The sequence below is a fragment of the Schistocerca americana genome, chromosome X, assembly GCF_021461395.2.
Source record: "Schistocerca americana isolate TAMUIC-IGC-003095 chromosome X, iqSchAmer2.1, whole genome shotgun sequence".
Classification (NCBI taxonomy): Eukaryota; Metazoa; Arthropoda; class Insecta; order Orthoptera; family Acrididae; genus Schistocerca; species Schistocerca americana.
In genome coordinates this window covers 769,760,216-769,779,072 of record NC_060130.1, presented here as the reverse complement: position 1 = coordinate 769,779,072, position 18,857 = coordinate 769,760,216, and the positions used below count along the sequence as shown (strand labels likewise).

The window sequence follows — 18,857 nt, the reverse complement described above, 5'->3', positions numbered from 1 at the left end:
TGAACGTGAATGGCATCTGGCCCCGGAGCAGAGGACCGGGACAGTGCAAGCGCACGTTCGAGTTCCCGCATAGTAAAGGGAGCATTGTAAGTCTCCAGATTCAGCGAGTGGAAGGAAGGTCGCCGAGCCTCGTCTGCCTCTTTCCTGGGAAGGAAGGCAGGATGGTAATGGGCGGAGCTTGAAACCTCCGCGAAAAAGCGGCCAAAGGCGTTGGAGACAGCCACAGGATCAACAAGGACCTCATTACCTGAGGTCAGGCCAGGTACTGAGGAGTGGGCCTTAATGCCCGACAGCCGGCGCAGGCTACCCCAAACAACGGAAGAGGGAGTAAAACTGGTAAAGGAGCTCGTGAAAGAGGCCCAGCAAGCTTTTTTGCTGTCTTTGATGACTCTACGGCATTGCGCTCGGAGTCGTTTGCATTCAATACAATTCGCCAACGTAGGATGGCGGCGAAAGGTGCGTAAAGCACGTCGTCGAGCACGGATAGCGTCCCTACAAGCCTCGTTCCACCAGGGGACGGAAACGCGACGTGAAGAAGAAGTAGTACGAGGTATGGAACGTTCGGCAGCATTGATAATAACAGCCGTGAGGTATTCGACCTGACTGTCACAACTGGAAAAATCGCGGTCCGGAAAGGTCGCCAGGGAGGAGTAAAGTCCCCAGTCAGCTTTCAGTATGTTCCAGCGCGAAGGACGTGGGAATGGGGTGTGGTGCAGGAGACGAACGACACAGGGGAAGTGGTCGCTCGAATAGGTGTCAGAAAGGACATACCACTCGAACCGACGGGCAAGAGTGGTAGAACAGATCGAGAGGTCCAAGTGGGAGTAGGTATGAGTAGAGTCCGAGAGGAAAGTCGGGGCGCCGGTATTGAGGCAGACAAGATTGAGATGGTTGAAGACATCCGCCAAGAGTGAGCCTCTTTGACAGGATGCAGGAGAGCCCCAAAGGGGATGATGGGCATTGAAGTCGCCGAACAATAAGAACGGCGGGGGAAGCTGATCGATCAGGTGCATCATGTCAGCCCGACTAACAGCAGATGACGGAGTGTAGACGGTACAAACTGAAAAAGTAAAAGCAGAAAGAGTAATGCGGATAGCTATTGCTTGGAGTGGGGTGGTCAATGGGATGGGATGGTAATAGACATCGTCCCGAACGAGCAACATGACCCCACCATGAGCTGGGACACCGTCCACAGGGGCGAGGTCATACCGCTCCGAGGTATAGTGGGAAAAGGCAATACGGTCAGTCGGGCGCAACTTGGTTTCCTGGAGACCAAGGACGAGCGGACAGTGCAGGCGGAGGAGCAGTTGTAATTCCTCCCGATTAGATCGAATACCTCTTATGTTCCAATGAAACAACGCCATTGCTAGTCAAAAAGTTGGGGGAACGAGACGGGGAAGAGCTGGTCACCTCGATGGCCGCGGAGGGCCAGGTTGCGAGGCAACAACGCTACAACTGACGGCAGGCGGATCCGGTTCCATCGACTCGTCGCCAGCTGCGGCCGCTGTCCCTGATTGTGTAGGAGGGGCCGCATCATTTGCCGACGAAAGGCCGGCGGAACGCCTGGCAGCAGAGCGTCCCGGCGAAACTGAGGACGGCCGGGAGCAGCGACTCACGGATGAAGCGTCAGATGAAACGCGCCGGGGTGGAGAGGGGGATAGAGATTTCTTCTTGGAGGCCTTCTTGGAAGGCCGAGGAGGCACAGGGATGGTGGGCTGGACCCGAAGAAGGTCCTCACGCGCGGGGTCCGTTTTGGAACGCCGGACCTCGGAAGCTGGGGTCCGGAACGTTTCCCCGATGGAAACCTGAGAAGAGGATCGCTTCTCAGGTGGCGTGGGGGGAGGAGGAGGAGGAAGGGTGGCCCCTGGGGCAGGGGGGGTGGGGGCCGCGGGGGAGGAGGAGTTGGAAGGGAGGGATTTGGGAGGCGGAGGCAGAGCCCCCTGACGGGCAGAGGAGGCGGAGGGGGGACAGGATAGAGGTGAGGATACAGCGGAAGGAGTGGACAACTGAGGCAAACGAAGTGGCCAGTGACACGGGATGGAGGCGGTCATACTTCTTCCTGGCCTCAGAATAAGAGAGCCGATCCAAAGTTTTGATTTCTTGTATCTTTTTCTCCTTCTGATAGGCGGGGCAGTCTGGGGACCTAGGCGAGTGGACGCCAGGACAATTAGGGCACCGAGGTGGTGGGGTGCAAGTATGTTCCTCACGAAGAGGACGTCCACAGTCGCCACAAAGGGGCTCAGCCTCACACCGGGACGACATGTGCCCAAAGCGCAAACACCTAAAACAGCGCATAGGAGGCGGGACGTAAGGTCGCACGTCGCACCGGTAGCACATCACCTTTACCTTCTCCGGGAGAACGTCCCCCTCGAAGGCGAGGATAAAGGCCCCGATGTCGATGCGACGGTCTTTGGGGCCGCGCTGGACTCGCCGGACGAAATGCATGCCGCGGCGCTCCAGGTTGGCCCTGAGCTCCTCATCAGATTGTAGCAGGAGGTCACGATGAAAAATAACCCCCTGCGTCCTATTTAGTGCCAGATGTGGGACAATGGAGACTGGGATGTCCCCTAGGCGGTCGCACGCCTGGAGTGCCGCCGACTGTGTGGCAGAGGTGGTCTTGATAAGAACGGACCCTGATCGCATCTTGCTGAGAGCCTCGATTTCCCCGAAGACGTCCTCAATGTGTTGAACAAAGAACATGGGCTTGGAGGTGGCGAACGTCCCCCCATCTGTTCGAGAACAGACCAAATAGCGGGGGAAGTACTTCGCCCCAAGCCGGCGGGCCTGTCCCTCCTCCCATGGAGTGGCCAAGGGGGAAAGGGCAGGAGAACCAGAACTAGAAACGGTACCTTTTCTTTTGGAAGACTTGGCCGCAGAGCGACCTGATACATGTTGACGTTTCATGTGCGAAACGTCCGCCCCGATACCACCCACTCCGACCAGGGGCTCTCCCACGGGCGCCACCCAGCCGCAGCAAGGGCCACCTGGCAGGATGACCATTGCCGGGAGTCCTGATGCCCCAAGGAGACGGGCATCTACTCCTTGGCCAACGTGGGGAGGGTGCAGCTCAGGTATCGGCAGTACGATCCCTGTGTTGTCAGGGGGCTACAACCTAGAGGGTACATGACGACCCCACCACAACGGGCTGGCTACCGTGCTGGATTTCTGGTGCCATGGAAAGTCCATCATGATCGCTGGTGCAGATGGAGATGCACTATGGGCGTAACTTGGACAACCCATCAGGCGTTTAGGCCCAATTTGAGGAATAATGGGTATGGTGACAACGCCGGTGCAATGCTGAGTGCCAAGGTCTTAGTGCACTTAGGACCAGTGGTACACCATGTAAGGTGTCCTTCCCCAAAAGGCTCGTACTTCTGTAGAATTTGGAAAAATGGAGGTCAAACCCCAAGGGGGACCATCACATTAAGGCCAAAACATTTGAGACTCCTTTTAGTCGCCTCTTACGACAGGCAGGAATACCGCGGGCCTATTCTTGCCCCCGAACCCGCAGGGGGAGGGGGGCCGGATGGCAGGGGGGAGGGGGGCCGGATGGCAGGGGGGAGGGGGGCCGGATGGCAGGGGGGAGGGGGGCCGGATGGCAGGGGGGAGGGGGGCCGGATGGCAGGGGGGAGGGGGGCCGGATGGCAGGGGGGAGGGGGGCCGGATGGCAGGGGGGAGGGGGGCCGGATGGCAGGGGGGAGGGGGGCCGGATGGCAGGGGGGAGGGGGGCCGGATGGCAGGGGGGAGGGGGGCCGGATGGCAGGGGGGAGGGGGGCCGGATGGCAGGGGGGAGGGGGGCCGGATGGCAGGGGGGAGGGGGGCCGGATGGCAGGGGGGAGGGGGGCCGGATGGCAGGGGGGAGGGGGGCCGGATGGCAGGGGGGAGGGGGGCCGGATGGCAGGGGGGATGGGGGGCCGGATGGCAGGGGGGAGGGGGGCCGGATGGCAGGGGGGAGGGGGGCCGGATGGCAGGGGGGAGGGGGGCCGGATGGCAGGGGGGAGGGGGGCCGGATGGCAGGGGGGAGGGGGGCCGGATGGCAGGGGGGAGGGGGGCCGGATGGCAGGGGGGAGGGGGGCCGGATGGCAGGGGGGAGGGGGGCCGGATGGCAGGGGGGAGGGGGGCCGGATGGCAGGGGGGGAAGGCAGATACCACCTGGCAGTTTATAACTCAGAGCCCCTTCACTGAATCTACAGTACAGTCTGAGACTTGCACCGTCCACACGAAGTGCATCAGCCACCGAGGACACACCTTGAAGTTTTGAGTGTTATTCCTCTTTAATCTCTTTTATAGATATGTATTGGTTACAGGCATACTATGACACCTTCATATGAGAAAAATTAAACGCCAAACATTGAAGAAGATATTGCTGCAGAAATAATAACAGGTGAAATACCAAGCTTCACTTTGTCAGGTAGCACTGAAATACAAAATGGACAAACCCAGTCAGATTTTTTTTCTTACTTCTTTTCTTTTCTTTTCTTTTCTTTTCGGCTCAGAAAACAACTGGAGTTATTCACATCCAAGTCAAAACTATGGCACAATAACAGAGTGGAGTTAAATGACATGTCAGTCCCAATGGAGGGACTAGGACACAGCTAAAACCAGGCACGTGGAAAATAGCCAAAAACACCATACAGAAATTGAAGTCCAAAACTAAAAATTAAATGGCCTTTGCCGTATAGTTTTGGTTCCCACGTGTAATTCATTCACTAGAGCAGCTGATAAATCAAATGGCAAAACCCAAGATGGAATGTAGATTGTTAAAAAAGCGACATTCTAGCAGGAAGTGGAGGACAGTTAAAATTTGGGTGCAATGTGTACAAAGTGGTGGGGGAGCGTCATTTAGCAAATGACGATGGCTAAAAAGACAGTGCCCAATGCGCGGTCGAGTTAAAATAATGTCATCACAGCAGGAGGGCCGAGAGGAGGTCGTCCAAGGTGCTGGGAGAGGCTTAAAACACGAAACCTTATTCCCATGAAGGGAGGACCATTGGCGATGCCAAAAGGGACACTACCACCTGAAAAAACGGCAACATCAAATATAGGTACTCGTGGGCTGAGGTAGGAGGACTGCAGCCTTGGCAGCAGCGTCAACAGCCTCGTTTTCTGGCATGCTGACATCACCAGGGACCCACAGAAACATGACACTGGCTCCATGAAGAGTGAGCAAGTGACTATTTTCCTAGACCCGCTGCACTAAGGAATGAGCAGTGTACAGCGCAAATAGACTTTGGAGGGCACTGAGTGAGTCTGAGCAGAGGACACAATTGGAAAGGCTGTGATGCCGGATGTACTCCATGGCCTGCTACAAGGCGAAGAGCTCAGCTGTAAATAGTCAGGAGTGTGCCGCAAGCTGATATTGAAAGACGCAGGTGCCAATGATGAAGGCACACCCGACCCCACAATCAGTCCTAGAGCCATCAGTATATACAAAGGTACTATCGCAAAGTTCCGTGCGAACGTCACGAAACTGGAGGCGATAGACTGAGGCTGGAGAAGTGTCCTTAGGAAGCGAACGAAGGCCAAGGTTAACATGGGCCACTTCACGAAGCCAAGGTGGTGAAGGGTTCACACCAACTGGTAAAGTTGCAGGTAGTGTGAAGTTTAAGCTGCCGAAAGCTGACTCCAGGAGGTAAAAGAAGAGGGACGAGCCCCATATTGACAATCAAAGGAATCATCAAAGAAGGGGGGGCCACGCATGGCAGAAAAACAGCATGCATACCTGCTGAGGAGGAAGTTACGGCGGTAGGAGAGTGGTAGTTCAGCAGCTTCAGCATACAAGGTCTCAACCTGGCTGGTGTAAAAGGTGCCCATGGGCCAACGGATGTCATTAAGTACCATTGAGGACACTTACGAGATTGAAGGACTGTGTACAGCGGACTGCCAGGTAAGACACATGGGAGGACCAAGAGTTTCCTAAGTTTCCTATCAAGCATGAGCCCCAGAAATTTCATAGTTTCAACGACTGGAAGGGCATAAGGCCCAAGATGTAGAGATGGTGGGAGAAATCTGGGGTGGGTAGGGGGGAGTTAAGCGAAAGCCATTGTCGATGCTCCAGGAGTAAAGACGATCAAGACAGCGCTGAAGACAGCAATCAGCGAGACGGGTCTGTGGAGAACTGCAATAGATGGCAAAATTGTCTACAAAAAACAGAGCCAAAGATGTTCAGCAGGAGACAGGCCATTATAGGTTTAATGGTGATAAAGAGGGTAGCGCTCAGAACGGAACCCTAAGCACACCATTTTCCTGGATAAATGGTGTCTGACAAGGCAGAAAACACACACACACACACACACACACACACACACAGAAACTTGAAAACCCAGTCTCGTCAAATTGACCCAGTCTTGTAAAAATTCCCGAAGAAAACAGGGCAGATGCCCACGGAAGCCCCACGTGTAAGGACAGGGTGTATACGGGGACTAGGAAAAATAATTCCCAGATATCCCGTTTAAAAATATGCTTTTTCCCGGGTGAAAATACACTTTTGCTGTGCTAAATGACAGTAGGTTTTCCGTAGATTTTCCCTCGGAACTGTAAAACTTATCATTCCTTTGAATGGTTAACGTTTTATACAACCGCGTAGAACTTCCGGGGGGAGGGGGGGGGGGGGGGGGGACAGGGCAGAGAAGTTTTGGAGATACCTTTGATTTGCAGCAACATATACGCTGCATATTTTCGTATTACGAAAGTATAAATTTGAATTGCACCAAACACAGCGCGTTAGTTTCTGGAGCGTTGAAACCAAGGTTTCGATGTCCTTTTGTAAGCGAGTCATATCTCAAGACACGAGATCTCTTGAGCCGATGACAGCAGCTATTCAGAGCATAGGACACGTGTTATAGTCAGCCAACAGCAAGATCACTGGTTACATAGCGCGAACACACAAGAGGAAAAGTTAACGGTTTACATTAATGTACACAGTACCGTATATCTACAAGAAAAGCTAAGCTTTCACATATAATATTAGTCTCTAAGATTAAGCTTTCACATGTAATACTGAACTTTTTTTGCATGTGTTATACTTTAAGATACATCACACAAATGTGCCAGTAAATTTAAAATTATGACATAAATGTCTCTGCTCGAAATTCTTGTAAGTGGCTGGTCCTCGAACTGTTCAGTTTCGAACGATCTGTGATTTAGATATCCATTCCACTTTCTCACACGTAACATAATTCATCTTACGTAAAAAGAAATTTACTTTGAAAGTAATGCTTTTCTAACCACCGTTCGCAATACTGTCCGGAGACTGTTAGAAATAGGTTCGATCTAACAGTTGCCAGAGAGTGCCAGAAAACAAGCATTATTGTGCGTGTGCAACTGTAGCGGTGTAGGAAGCCCATATGTTTGTGTGTATAAAGCACTAAGAGAGCTTACATTACACCATAAAAGAAACAGGGCATCAGAGGATACTTCAAAGAGCATCGGAATTTCGTAAACCATACTAAAATGCATAATTCGGCTTTAGGTGCAAATTGGCTTTTTCCAGATTCACAATGAAGTACGTCCCATCTGATATTAAGCTTTTCAGGTTGGTTTTTGGGATGTAAATTTTCTTGGAGTACCAGTACTCTACGATCTCATTTTTGGTTCTTTATTATGGCATAATGCCATATATGGCAGATGATAACGTGCACTTGAAATTCAGCGAACAGTTGTAACTAGCTAATACTGTAGAATGAAACACTTCGTTTCAGATAAAATGATTGCCTCAGCAGAAAGATTAATAAAGCCAAATTTCTTCAGCAAACTTGCAAAAATAACTTCACTGTTCTGCAAGGCGATTAATGCTTGACTGCTACTAACTTGGAAATAAAATAAAATCAGAAAACTGAAATTAATAATATATTTTTGGCCTCCATAATTATGTGAATGTACTTTAATTCACTTAATAGCTCCCGGCCACAGAAATCTGTTTTGTTTTCATTTGACGTGGGAGCTGTACACGAAGATAAGCAGTGAAATCACTTAACGTAAACACAGGTCACGTGGAGGTTAACCCCCTCCCCACTACAACTCGGACAACTCTGTGCAAGCGTGAATTTGGCAGCCAGGGTGCGCGAGAAAAATTTTTCTCATTTGCATCTGGCTGCTTGCTGCTACTACCGATACAGCTAACAGCCAAACTTCAAGTAGCGGGAGAAGGTACTGCTTATATGCGAGTCAAATGTGCATGCGCAACAGACTGCTGGCAACTGGTCAAATGAACCTAATGTGAACAGTTGTGACGTCGTACTCATAGCAAGCAGTTCAATGTTACGAAGAATTACAGTCTGCGTCCTACGGCCTTTGACATATTTTTGCTATTTGCAGACGCTTGTGCGTGCATGGTTTTTTGTCGTTTTAAATTGCACACTTCCCTTGCCACTAAAGTTTTATTTTTTTCCCTCTCATTTATATTTTATTGCTGCAGTATCATTTTCCAGTAGCACGATACAATAACACTCTTTACTAGAGAATTAATTCCGCAGTCAAAATTACAAAAATTTAACTGAAACCTAAAAAATGAAAAATTCTCAGAATTCTGAAAAATTCCCGGGTTTTTCCTGGTTTCCTCCCGGATGAAAAAACTCCCGGGTTTTTCCCAGATTTCCCGGGTCATATACACCCTGAAGGAGTACGGAGGGTACCAGTTCTCCAGCAGGTGTCTTAGGCCTTCTCCAAATCGAAAAATACAGCCCCAATATGCGATTTCTGCAGATAACCATTCACAACATGGGTGGACAAAGTAGAGAGACGATCAACTGCAGAATGCCGCGCTCAAAATCCACACTGTGCATTGGTTAGTAAATGGCGAGACTCGAGCCACCACACCAGCCGAGCATGAATCTTACGTTCCATCACCTTGCAAATGCAGCTGGTAAGAGAGAAGGCAGTAGCTAGAAGGAAGGTTTTTGTCCTTACCGGGCTTAAGTATGGGTATGACTGTGGCTTCACACCAGCATCCAGGAAAGGTGCCCTCAGCCCAGATGCGGTTGTACATGTGAAGCAGAAAGTGCTTGCCCACAGGAGAAAGGTGTTGCAACATTGCAATATGGATGGCATCTTGCCTTGAGGCGGAGGATCAGGATGAACAGAGTGTGACCAAGCTCCCTCATAGTTATGGCAGCACTGTAGCACTCACGATTCTGAGAAGAGAAGGGTATCGCCCAAGCTGCCTCCATTTGTTTCCGATGAATGAAGGCAGGATGATAGTGGGAAGAGCTTGAAACTTCTGCACAATTGCGGCCCAAGGTGTTGGAGATAGCATTGTCAGTTACTGTCAGGCTGGAAATTGGGGAATGGATCATGGTTCCAGAGAGCCGTTGGAGGTTGGCCCACGAGATAGAGGAAGGTGTGGAACTGTTACAAGAAGTAGTGAATGAAATCCAGCTAGCCCTTTTGCAATGCCAAAGAACACTGACATTTTGCATGCATCTGTTTATAATGAATGCAGTTTTCCAGCATAGGGTGTTGGTTAAAAACATGGAGAGCACGTCTCCGTGCACGAATTGCATCATGGCATGCCTCGTCCACCTAGGGACTGGGAGACAACATGGTAAAGAGGGAGTGCGAGGAATGTAACATTCTGCAGCTGTAAGGATAATGTTGGTGACAGTCCACCTGGTCATCACAACTGGGGAATTCTTGTTCTTCGAAGGTCGCCAGGGAGAAGTAAAGCTGCCAGTCAGTCTTAGTAAGCTGCCATTTCAGTGTGCATGCAGATGGGGTAGGAGTCAGCATACAGAGAGCACATGGGAAATGGCCGCTTGAGTAGTTGTCAGAAAGAACAGACCACTCTAGATTATGGGCAAGTTGGGCAGTACAAAAGGATAGGTCCACATGGGAATAAGCGTGCGAGGAGTCTGAAAGGAAAGTGGGTGCTCCAGTGTTAAGGCAGAAGAGGTTAAGTTGGTTAAGGTCAGCCAAGAGGGCACCTCTGACACGTCCTGGGGGAACCCCAAATGGGATGATGTGCATTAAAGTCACCAAGTAGCAAAAGTGGGTGAGGTAGCTGCCCAGTAACTTTAAGGAAGTCTGCCCTTGTGACAGCAAATGATGTAGGGACATAGTACAGGGGAAAAAGTTAAGTAGGGAAGGAAAAGGCAAACTGCCACAGCTTTAAAATTTGTAGTCAGCAAAATGGCTTGACTATGACTGTCATCTTGTATGAGCAGCATGACGACTCCTTGAGAGGGAATGCCGATCTCAGGGGAAACGTCAAAACGAATCAGTAAGAAATGTGAAAGCTCAAAGTGGTCGTGATGGCGCAATTTTGTTTCCTGAAGGCAGAGTACAAGGGGATGCTGCAACACTAAAAGCAGCCGTAAATCCTCTTTGTGGGACCGAAGGCCACTAACATTCCATTGGAGGAGAGTCATATTGAAGAGACGTGGGGATGTCACCTCGGCGGCTGCCGAGTGACAGCTGGGGAAGAGGCACTACTACAGGGCACAGAAGCAGGAGGATCCTGCTCCATGGGGTCCACAGAAGCATCTGCTTGTTTGTGCGGTCGGTTTGTGGAGTCCAGCGCCGAAAAACGGTCGGTGTGCACCGGCGACACGGAGGCAGGCCGGGCTAAGGTATCACATGCCAACACCATCCAAGAGGATCTCTGAGGTGGCGAAGTAGAAGACTGTTTGTCTTTGGAGGACTTCTTTGAGCCTTTCCGGCAGATGAAGACTCTTGTGTTGTTTGGCTGGAGGGACGGAGAAAGTCTTCATGGGAGTACTCCTCCTGCCCTTTCTGGCCTACCAGTTGTGTAGCTGGTGGTTTCACCCGTTGAGGCAGGAGTTTGATGGCTTGTTGCACTGCTGGACAGATGGGGGATGTTGATGCTACCTTGACACTGGGTGATTTTGCGACCTCAAAGCTGAATTGGAGGTCACATGTCTGCGTGACCATGTCCATAACGGAGCGAGGGGTAACAAGAACAGAACTATAGGTACCAGACGGGAGAACACAGGGTTTGAGACTAGCCAGCGACTTACGAGCAACTGGATAAAGCACCTTTTCCTTTACCGAGATCTCTTTAACAGGACACTCCTAAGAGGCAGCAGCATGGCTGCCATTGCAGTTGATACAGTGGGGCGAAGGAGTGGGACAATTGCCCTCGTACACATTTCCTACCACAGGTGACAGTTGGCTGGGTGTCGACAAGACGTTCTAGTGTGGTTAAAAAGATGACACTAGTAGCAGCACATCGGGTTCAGAATGTATGGCCAGATGGTGATAATTTCATAGCCTGCTCTATCGAAGGTGAGAAAGAGTACGGATGGGCACTAAGGAGGAATCTACCTTTTTCATTACACGATGAACAGCAATGACACCCTGATCAGAGAGGTAAGATTGTATTTCAGTCTCAGGTAGGCTGTCGAGCAGCCTGGTGTAAATTACACCACGGGATGAGTTCAAAGTTCTGTCGGCATTGACACAAATAGGGTAACCATGGAGAAGCGAGGCAGCAAACAGTTGTTGCACTTGAGAATCAGAAATGGCCTCCAAAAGCAAAGTGGCATTCTGTAAACGAGAGCACGATTTCACAGGGCCAGCAACTGCATCTACACCTTTCTGAATAATAAACTGATTTACCGTGGCGAAGGTCTGACCGTCTTCAGTACGTGAAACCACGAGGAACCATGGTGCAGCAGGAAGGGACTTTGAATCATTAGCTTTGTTCCACTTACGTTTTGTAGAAGTTGAGTGGGAAGATGATTGACTCATTGTGAGGAAATCCCCCATAACTACCAATGTCTCCTATAGCATGCTCCTTCCAACTGGAGGCCCCTTCACAAGGGGACCCACGCACCTTAGGTAATTGTTCACACCTCAGGTCACACCACCTGAACACCTGATGGAGGGACCAATCGACAATTTAGGAAGGTTACAGCTCAGGCAGTCACCCCTCCCTGGGCCTGGTCTGCACCAGGGGGTACATGCAAACCCTATCTGTAAACCTGGGGCTGGGAATTATACGTTACCAAGTCATCTGTTACGTGTCAAGACACATGGGCCGACCTTCAGGAGTGCACAGGAAAAAAAAGAGGATCCTCAAATACTGAAGTGTAGGAATGAGAGGAGAAGGGAAACAAAGAAAGGGAAAGGGCACGAGAAACAAAGGTGAGACTTCATATTTCAGCAATAGAATGCAGAACATTCTGAAGAACACCCCAGACATGTTCCCCAAGGGAGGGTGGGGGGATATAGCAAGATGATAGACATACAGCACAGAAGGGAAAAAATGCTGCAAAGGCTGGGGCCCCATTGTAGCCAAGCACAAACCTGCCAAAGAGTGGCGAGCTGCCTGGGGCAGACCCACTCAGGTGTGCAAGGCAGTAAGACAGACTTGACAACTTACCAAGAGAAAATAACTATGTGTGCCCACATTAAGACACTTGCTAAATGGGTATTTCCACTGACAAGAGCTGAAGTTATGGTCATTCTTCAGGACTGTCGAACGAAATTGTTTGACCATTCTTTCTTAATATGGCAATCTTTCTGCAAAATGGTTCAGAAATTTCTGTTTGCGCGATTCACTGATGTTGAAATCTGAAGGTCTTTAACTGAATGGTAAAAGAACTACAGGTGATCCCTTTATCATTTATGATTTTTTTTACAATAAACTAGGAGAAATATTGTATTGGAAGAGGTGGACATCAAAGAGATGAACGAACATATGGACTTCGGACAAGACTTATTTTTGGCAGATCCTTTATTTAAGCGACACATATTATTCATGAAGTTCAAGGTTTCATGGTATCAAAATTTTCAAGCTACTTCAGTCACTTCTGTGCTACTGCAAAAAGAGGCCTTTACTTTTCTTGTTGGATGGTCACCTCAGTTATTTAGATAGCACAGTAATTAAAAAAGAACAAGAAAGTTGCTGTCATAAAACTGCTATGACACAACTGGCCAGCTGTAACTTCTAGTATAGCATAGCTTTAATGCATTCAAAGACAGTTTGAGTATCTATTTAATTCAATGGCAAAGAAGTAATCTGAGAACACCATATAAATGGGAATTTGTTGAGCTTTTCTGCAAAGCATGGACAAATACTTTGAAGTCTAAAAAATTTTTGGCTTCAAGGACACAGGAGCCTACCTCCCCTGCATCTGTAAATTTGCATGTACCACTTGGAATTTAATTAGTTATAGGATTATGGAGACAAATTCAAAGCTATGGGGAAAGGGGTTCTATGAAATATCTTGTTACTTGCAAGGATGAGTATGTGAAGGTCCAACACCAAATTTCATGGCGACTGATTTTCCAAAAAAATAATTGAAACCTTTTTACTACCCCATATGCTTGTCACATTCATTCAGAATAATGTTGCAACTGAACAATGCCATAAATGATCAAATTTAGTGCTCAAATCATGCTAAGAACTTCCAACACTGAGCAATTAGTTTCTGCAGTAAAATGGAGGTCATGCATATTCCAACAGCAAATTATATCACTCAAAAATAGAGGGTATTTATAGTTTCTCCATCTTTTCTTTTATAAAGATGTGGCTATATACAATCTCTACTAAGTCATGGATTAATTGGGCATTTGCTAGAGGTCATTCCCCTTCATCTTTGGAAATGACAGCTGTTACACCTCTACCGAAAAATGTGACCATCACATGCTTTTAATTACCGCCCAACTTATCTCATACCCGCTCTTTCAAAATTAGTATAATACTGATTGCAGCTCTAAATCTGCCAACATCTAATCATCATTCTAACCGACAATCAGCATGGTTTCAGGCCCAATCTGTCAGTGAAAATCAAAAACAGTACATTCACACCACCCTCATCTGAAGAGAGATTATCTGTTAATGCTATGTCGTGGAACTTGGTAACACATTTGTCAGCCAGATACAGGCTCACAACTCTAATCAGATCATACATGAGTGATACATTAGCTCTTCAGTTCAACAACGAGATCAAATGTTCTGTATGAATGTATCACTGGGTATGCCACGACATTCCACATTCGGTCCTTTACTCGTCATAATATGCATGAATGACTTGACTCACGATTAGCACGCGCGCGCACACACACACACAATGGAGATAATGAACATAAAAGCAAATCAGTAATCTTCTTCAAATAGCTAGCACATAGGAATCTATGAATTGCCTGTTAATCGTAAGTGTAAATATTTCCTCTAGTTTAAATGATGCCAATGACTAATTCCGTTAAACTTTTTGGGATTCATTGACTAAATTAGCATGAGAAAGTCATCAATATTTTATTTGTATGAAGTCTGCACATTTTATGTATTCACTGAGTAAATGTAAGTCCTTTGTTTATAGTAAGCTTTGCACAATGGATATTAGGCCTCACTCTCCAACCACTTAATATATGGAGATTATGTACACCACCACCATACTTATGTGGTATCAATGCATTTCAGACCACCACTTAGAAATTGCTGAGTCACCCTCACTCACTAAAAATTGGAAATGTCAAGTTTCATCCTTGTTTATGAGTATTTCATAGTTTTGAAACAATAAGGTTTATCAAGTATGACCAATTTAAATTAGCACTGCTACAACATTTTCAGCAATACAGAATCCAGTAAATGCTGCCACCTAATGTTTATTGCCTGAACAAACACGCAAGAAACAAATCTTGGCCATTGGCTTCACCTGATTGAAGAATTCAAATATTTCCACCAACTTACCAACCAACCAATATAAATTCTTTTTATGCTTAGCAGCTGATCATTGTCAAATGAGCACCTTTTCATTTTGTGAAGGATGGTGAAAGTAACCTGCCTTTGCTTTGAAGGCTTCCTAACTGGCATGCAATACACTATTCATCTTATGAGAAACTACATAACACATTCTATGTTTCATGAGTACATTTGGAACAAATTTAATTTTATGGTATTTCAGCTAAACTAGATAACCATTGCCAAGAGGTGTCAACTGAGACTGTGATGCTGTGCTTCTTTATTTCTAGACACCAAAACTGTTTATGAAACAAGTCATGTAACATGCAGGAAGCATTGTTCACAAATAAAGCACTAGCTAGAAAATTAACCACAATGATCACTGATCAGATGGTTGGTCAGTAAAATTTAGTACAGCGAGAACACAAAAGAGATGGGAAGCTTTACCCTGAAATCCTAACCAACTATGATGTGTTCAATTTTCTCATAGCTCTTACATAAGATCTTGGAAATTATTGATCTGTGTCTGAATCACCTGGATTTGTATCTTTCACTTAGTGTTTCTTGCGCACATGTTATCTCTCACTGATTAATCCTGTAAACGTCTCATCTCTCAGAATGAACACACACAGCATTAAGTTCTGGTCACTGCACGACACTCATTCATAAATTTTACGAGTAAGGATGTGCAAATAGATTGAACCACCCTTATTCTGCCATTACAAACCTGCAATAACACAATTAAAAAAGAATTTACTGAGTCAGGCAACTTAATGCAATGACATCTAGCAGCATTTTTGGGACAGGTAAAGATGATATAGTAAACTGAACAACAATATGAAGACCTGTTAGTGTCCCATGTTTGTGCTGAGATTTTTCACAATTTTCAGCAATTTTATGCACTTTGTCTTCATGTCTTTTAGGTGTTTTAACTATATTAACATCTTGTCACAGACAAGGCCCAGAAACATCTCATATTCAATAAGATTTGAAATAGTGCCACCACTATACTGCAGTTCGTTAACAGCAAAACATGTCTCATTAAAATTTAGAACTTTCACACTAAAAACCTAAAACCAGTTTTCAGCCTATTCTTCCAGACTTCTGCTGATTAACTGCAGCTGCCCTGTTACATTTGTATAGCTGCAAAACATCACAAAAATCATCCCTGAAGAGTTGCTGTTGATGGCTATCGTAAATAATTTTATACTTTTCAGTCTTTGGTGGTAGATCTGCCCAAATAGGGTAGTGTGACAAGATATTTACCTCTGGTGGAACTATACTCCCCATGGAAGAACTGACTAATAATTCAAAGCTGTCCTCTAAGGATATATTTGAACCACAGGTCAAGGCCAATACAGCTCCAAGCAATCTTGACCCAGTGGTCTTGCTGCACAGTACATCTGCTAACAGTTTATCCTGAAAATTCTGTAACCATTGCAAGGTGATACCTGCAAATAGGAGTTTGTCAAACAAATCCTCAGCTGTACACAGGTAAGACTGCCTGTATTAAAAATTCACTGCATCCTTCTATTGTGTGTTTACCTCTCCAGAGCCCGAGCTCAAAAAAGAAAAGAGAATTATTTATTAAACTTATTCACGGCAGAAACTTCACACTATACTAAAGCAAGCCTTTGAAACAGTAATTATTTAAAAGTGACACTAGCAATGGCAAGCCACTCAATAATAGGATAATTTTCTTCAGTCAAATGATTTACAGAAATATGAAAATTCTGACAGAACACAATTACTATTTGTTACACAACTCATGACATATAGGTGTATAGTTAAGCAAGTTCCAGACTAACAATACTGTAACTTTCCATTACATCAAAGTATTCTTAATATTCCATGAAGATTTAGGATTGTACCTAAGAACAATGGCATCCTGCCACAAAATTTTGACTGGTAACCAATCTGTCTCAAATAGTGGAGTTCCACAACCGCTTACTGTTATTGTAGTTGTGAAAAATTTGTGCACCAACACCAGAAAGATTTAGGAAGATTGGCTAAAAGACCACCTTCTGCCCAAACACTGCACTTTGTAATTTGATCACCATACATGTAGGAAACAGAGATCAGAAGGCAGTTACAGCTGAAGTGACTAGTGTCTCCATGCAGCTTAGAAGATATTTTAAATAATTATATGTAAGCAAAAATTCATAATGTCCAATGAACAGCACACACCTTGCTTACTCACAGCCCTTCCCTTACAAAATAGCACTTCTAGGTATTTTTAACACTATTTTCACCAAATTTTACATCCCTTAAAAATAACACACAAATGACTAGGAACAATATTTATACCTTTAAAATCACAGTCCACAATAATTTTTTTCACATCATACCTAACAAAAGCTGCAAAAAAATTTAATGCTCTGTATCAGGAGGCAACATGAAACAGAGTCAGCACTATAAAGTATGATAACTGCTGATTAACTACATACATTCTTTCCTCTAAAAAACACTGACATGCTGAGTGTACAGAAATGCCTCAACATTTGCAGTAACTCCCAGACAGTGTACTGCATATTGTGGCAGTAAACTGCATATTGTGGCAGTAATATTAGTTGAAACTGAATTATTCAAACACTGGTTTCAATTTTCTGCACATTTATGTAAAGTGCACATGGAAGTATGTATAGTCTGCTGCACATATTTACTTGCCTGTATAAAAAAAGCCAGCTTCACTTAGTGTTTCAGGTTTTTGTTTCATGGAAATAGGCCAATTCTCATAGGTTTTCAGTCTTGAATCAATTGTGACAAACTCTGGCCACAAGGGCTTGGAACTATATGCAATTCCAAGCTTCTCCATAGTTTCTGACAAACCACCTGGAAAAAATAACTAGTCTGAGTAAAAACTGTAATAAAATAATACAAGGCAGGTCCCACATGAAAACATCCTCAACCAAGTCCTACACATTCAAACTGAGCATTAAATAGCACCATGTAAAGCAGTTTAGTGTGATGGATAGCTGCTAGCTACCTGCACAGACAAGTAAAGACATTACTAAAAGGACATGTCAAGAATAACCTAATAATGGTTTATTAATAATAAACCCTCTTCCTTCAATTAATGCATTTTACAAGTTTTTCCCATCAATAGCTACAGACAATTAGCAATCACTTAAGTTTTCTGTGGCCTGAATCACAATATGTAAATTACACTGTGTGTCCTCTGTCTGAATCCAATGTTTAATTCCAAGTCTGCCTTGATTGGTTGGTGAGCTGTGTAGTAACAGATAATGTGAACTGCCTAATAATAACCACTGTGGTACTGGTGCACAAACTGGCCTTCAAATTGTTGAATTCTTTCCTCCTTGACTGGATTTTATTGCACTTTCATTAAACTAAAAAGTAAAAACATTTCCAAACTGATTGATGCAGGCAGTCAACTTGCTAAAATTACGTTGAAGATAGGTTCGAACATTTTCATAAGAAGACTAAGCACTTATCTTACTAGGCAGTTACAATTCACTACACAAAAAGTAGTCTTTTTGTTTTGAAATCTAAGTCTAAAATTTCTACTACTGATAATATTTTATGGTACTGATAACACTTTATGGCTAGTAATGCAGATGATACAGAGTCACTTTCCTACCTAACTGACTACAAAGTGTCAGAATCTGACCTTTTAACCTAGTGCTGCCGACACACATTTATTTTAGTTAACAACAAATATGGTTTACTGCTTACAGTTTATCTGCACAAGTCTCATGGAGACAACACAGAAAGGGAAGTAACAAATGGCCAATTTGGATTGGATTTCCTGAAAATTCAGCCCTCAGCACCCATACAAACACAATTAGCAAGGGTTTTATTTTGAAGTATTTAAGAAAATGAAAGATGTGTTTTAATTCCATTGCACACTTCCATGGCATTTTAATGTAAACTGTCATGATATTAACCATCAATCCAGAAACAAATAATGACACAAATGTTAACAGTTATATGAGCTGCTCAACATTAAAAGCTGAACAGCCAAGATTTCTACTTTCCATTTATTAGTTTATGTCCGACTTTTCAGATTACTTGTCACTACATTTTTCTATCAAATTAAGTACTACAAAAATAAACTTCATTCTATTAAAATTTGGCAGTGTAGATACAAGGCCAATAAGTGCAGCTGTGTATAAATAAAACCCTAGACAAATTTCCACAATAAATTATGCCAGATCAGATACAAATAGCCATTTGAAGACATACTGATTTA

General features: G+C 45.6%; 1 protein-coding gene across 1 annotated transcript in view; it reads right to left on the bottom strand.

Moving 5' to 3' along the window:
• The window catches only part of LOC124556515 (baculoviral IAP repeat-containing protein 7-like), a 104,003-nt gene that overhangs the window by 57,301 nt on the left and 27,845 nt on the right, over positions 1 to 18,857 (bottom strand). The window contains exon 3 of the mRNA XM_047130470.1: positions 17,312 to 17,476. Within this exon, the coding sequence (XP_046986426.1) occupies positions 17,312 to 17,476 (165 nt within the window). The remainder of the gene's footprint in view (positions 1 to 17,311; positions 17,477 to 18,857) is intronic.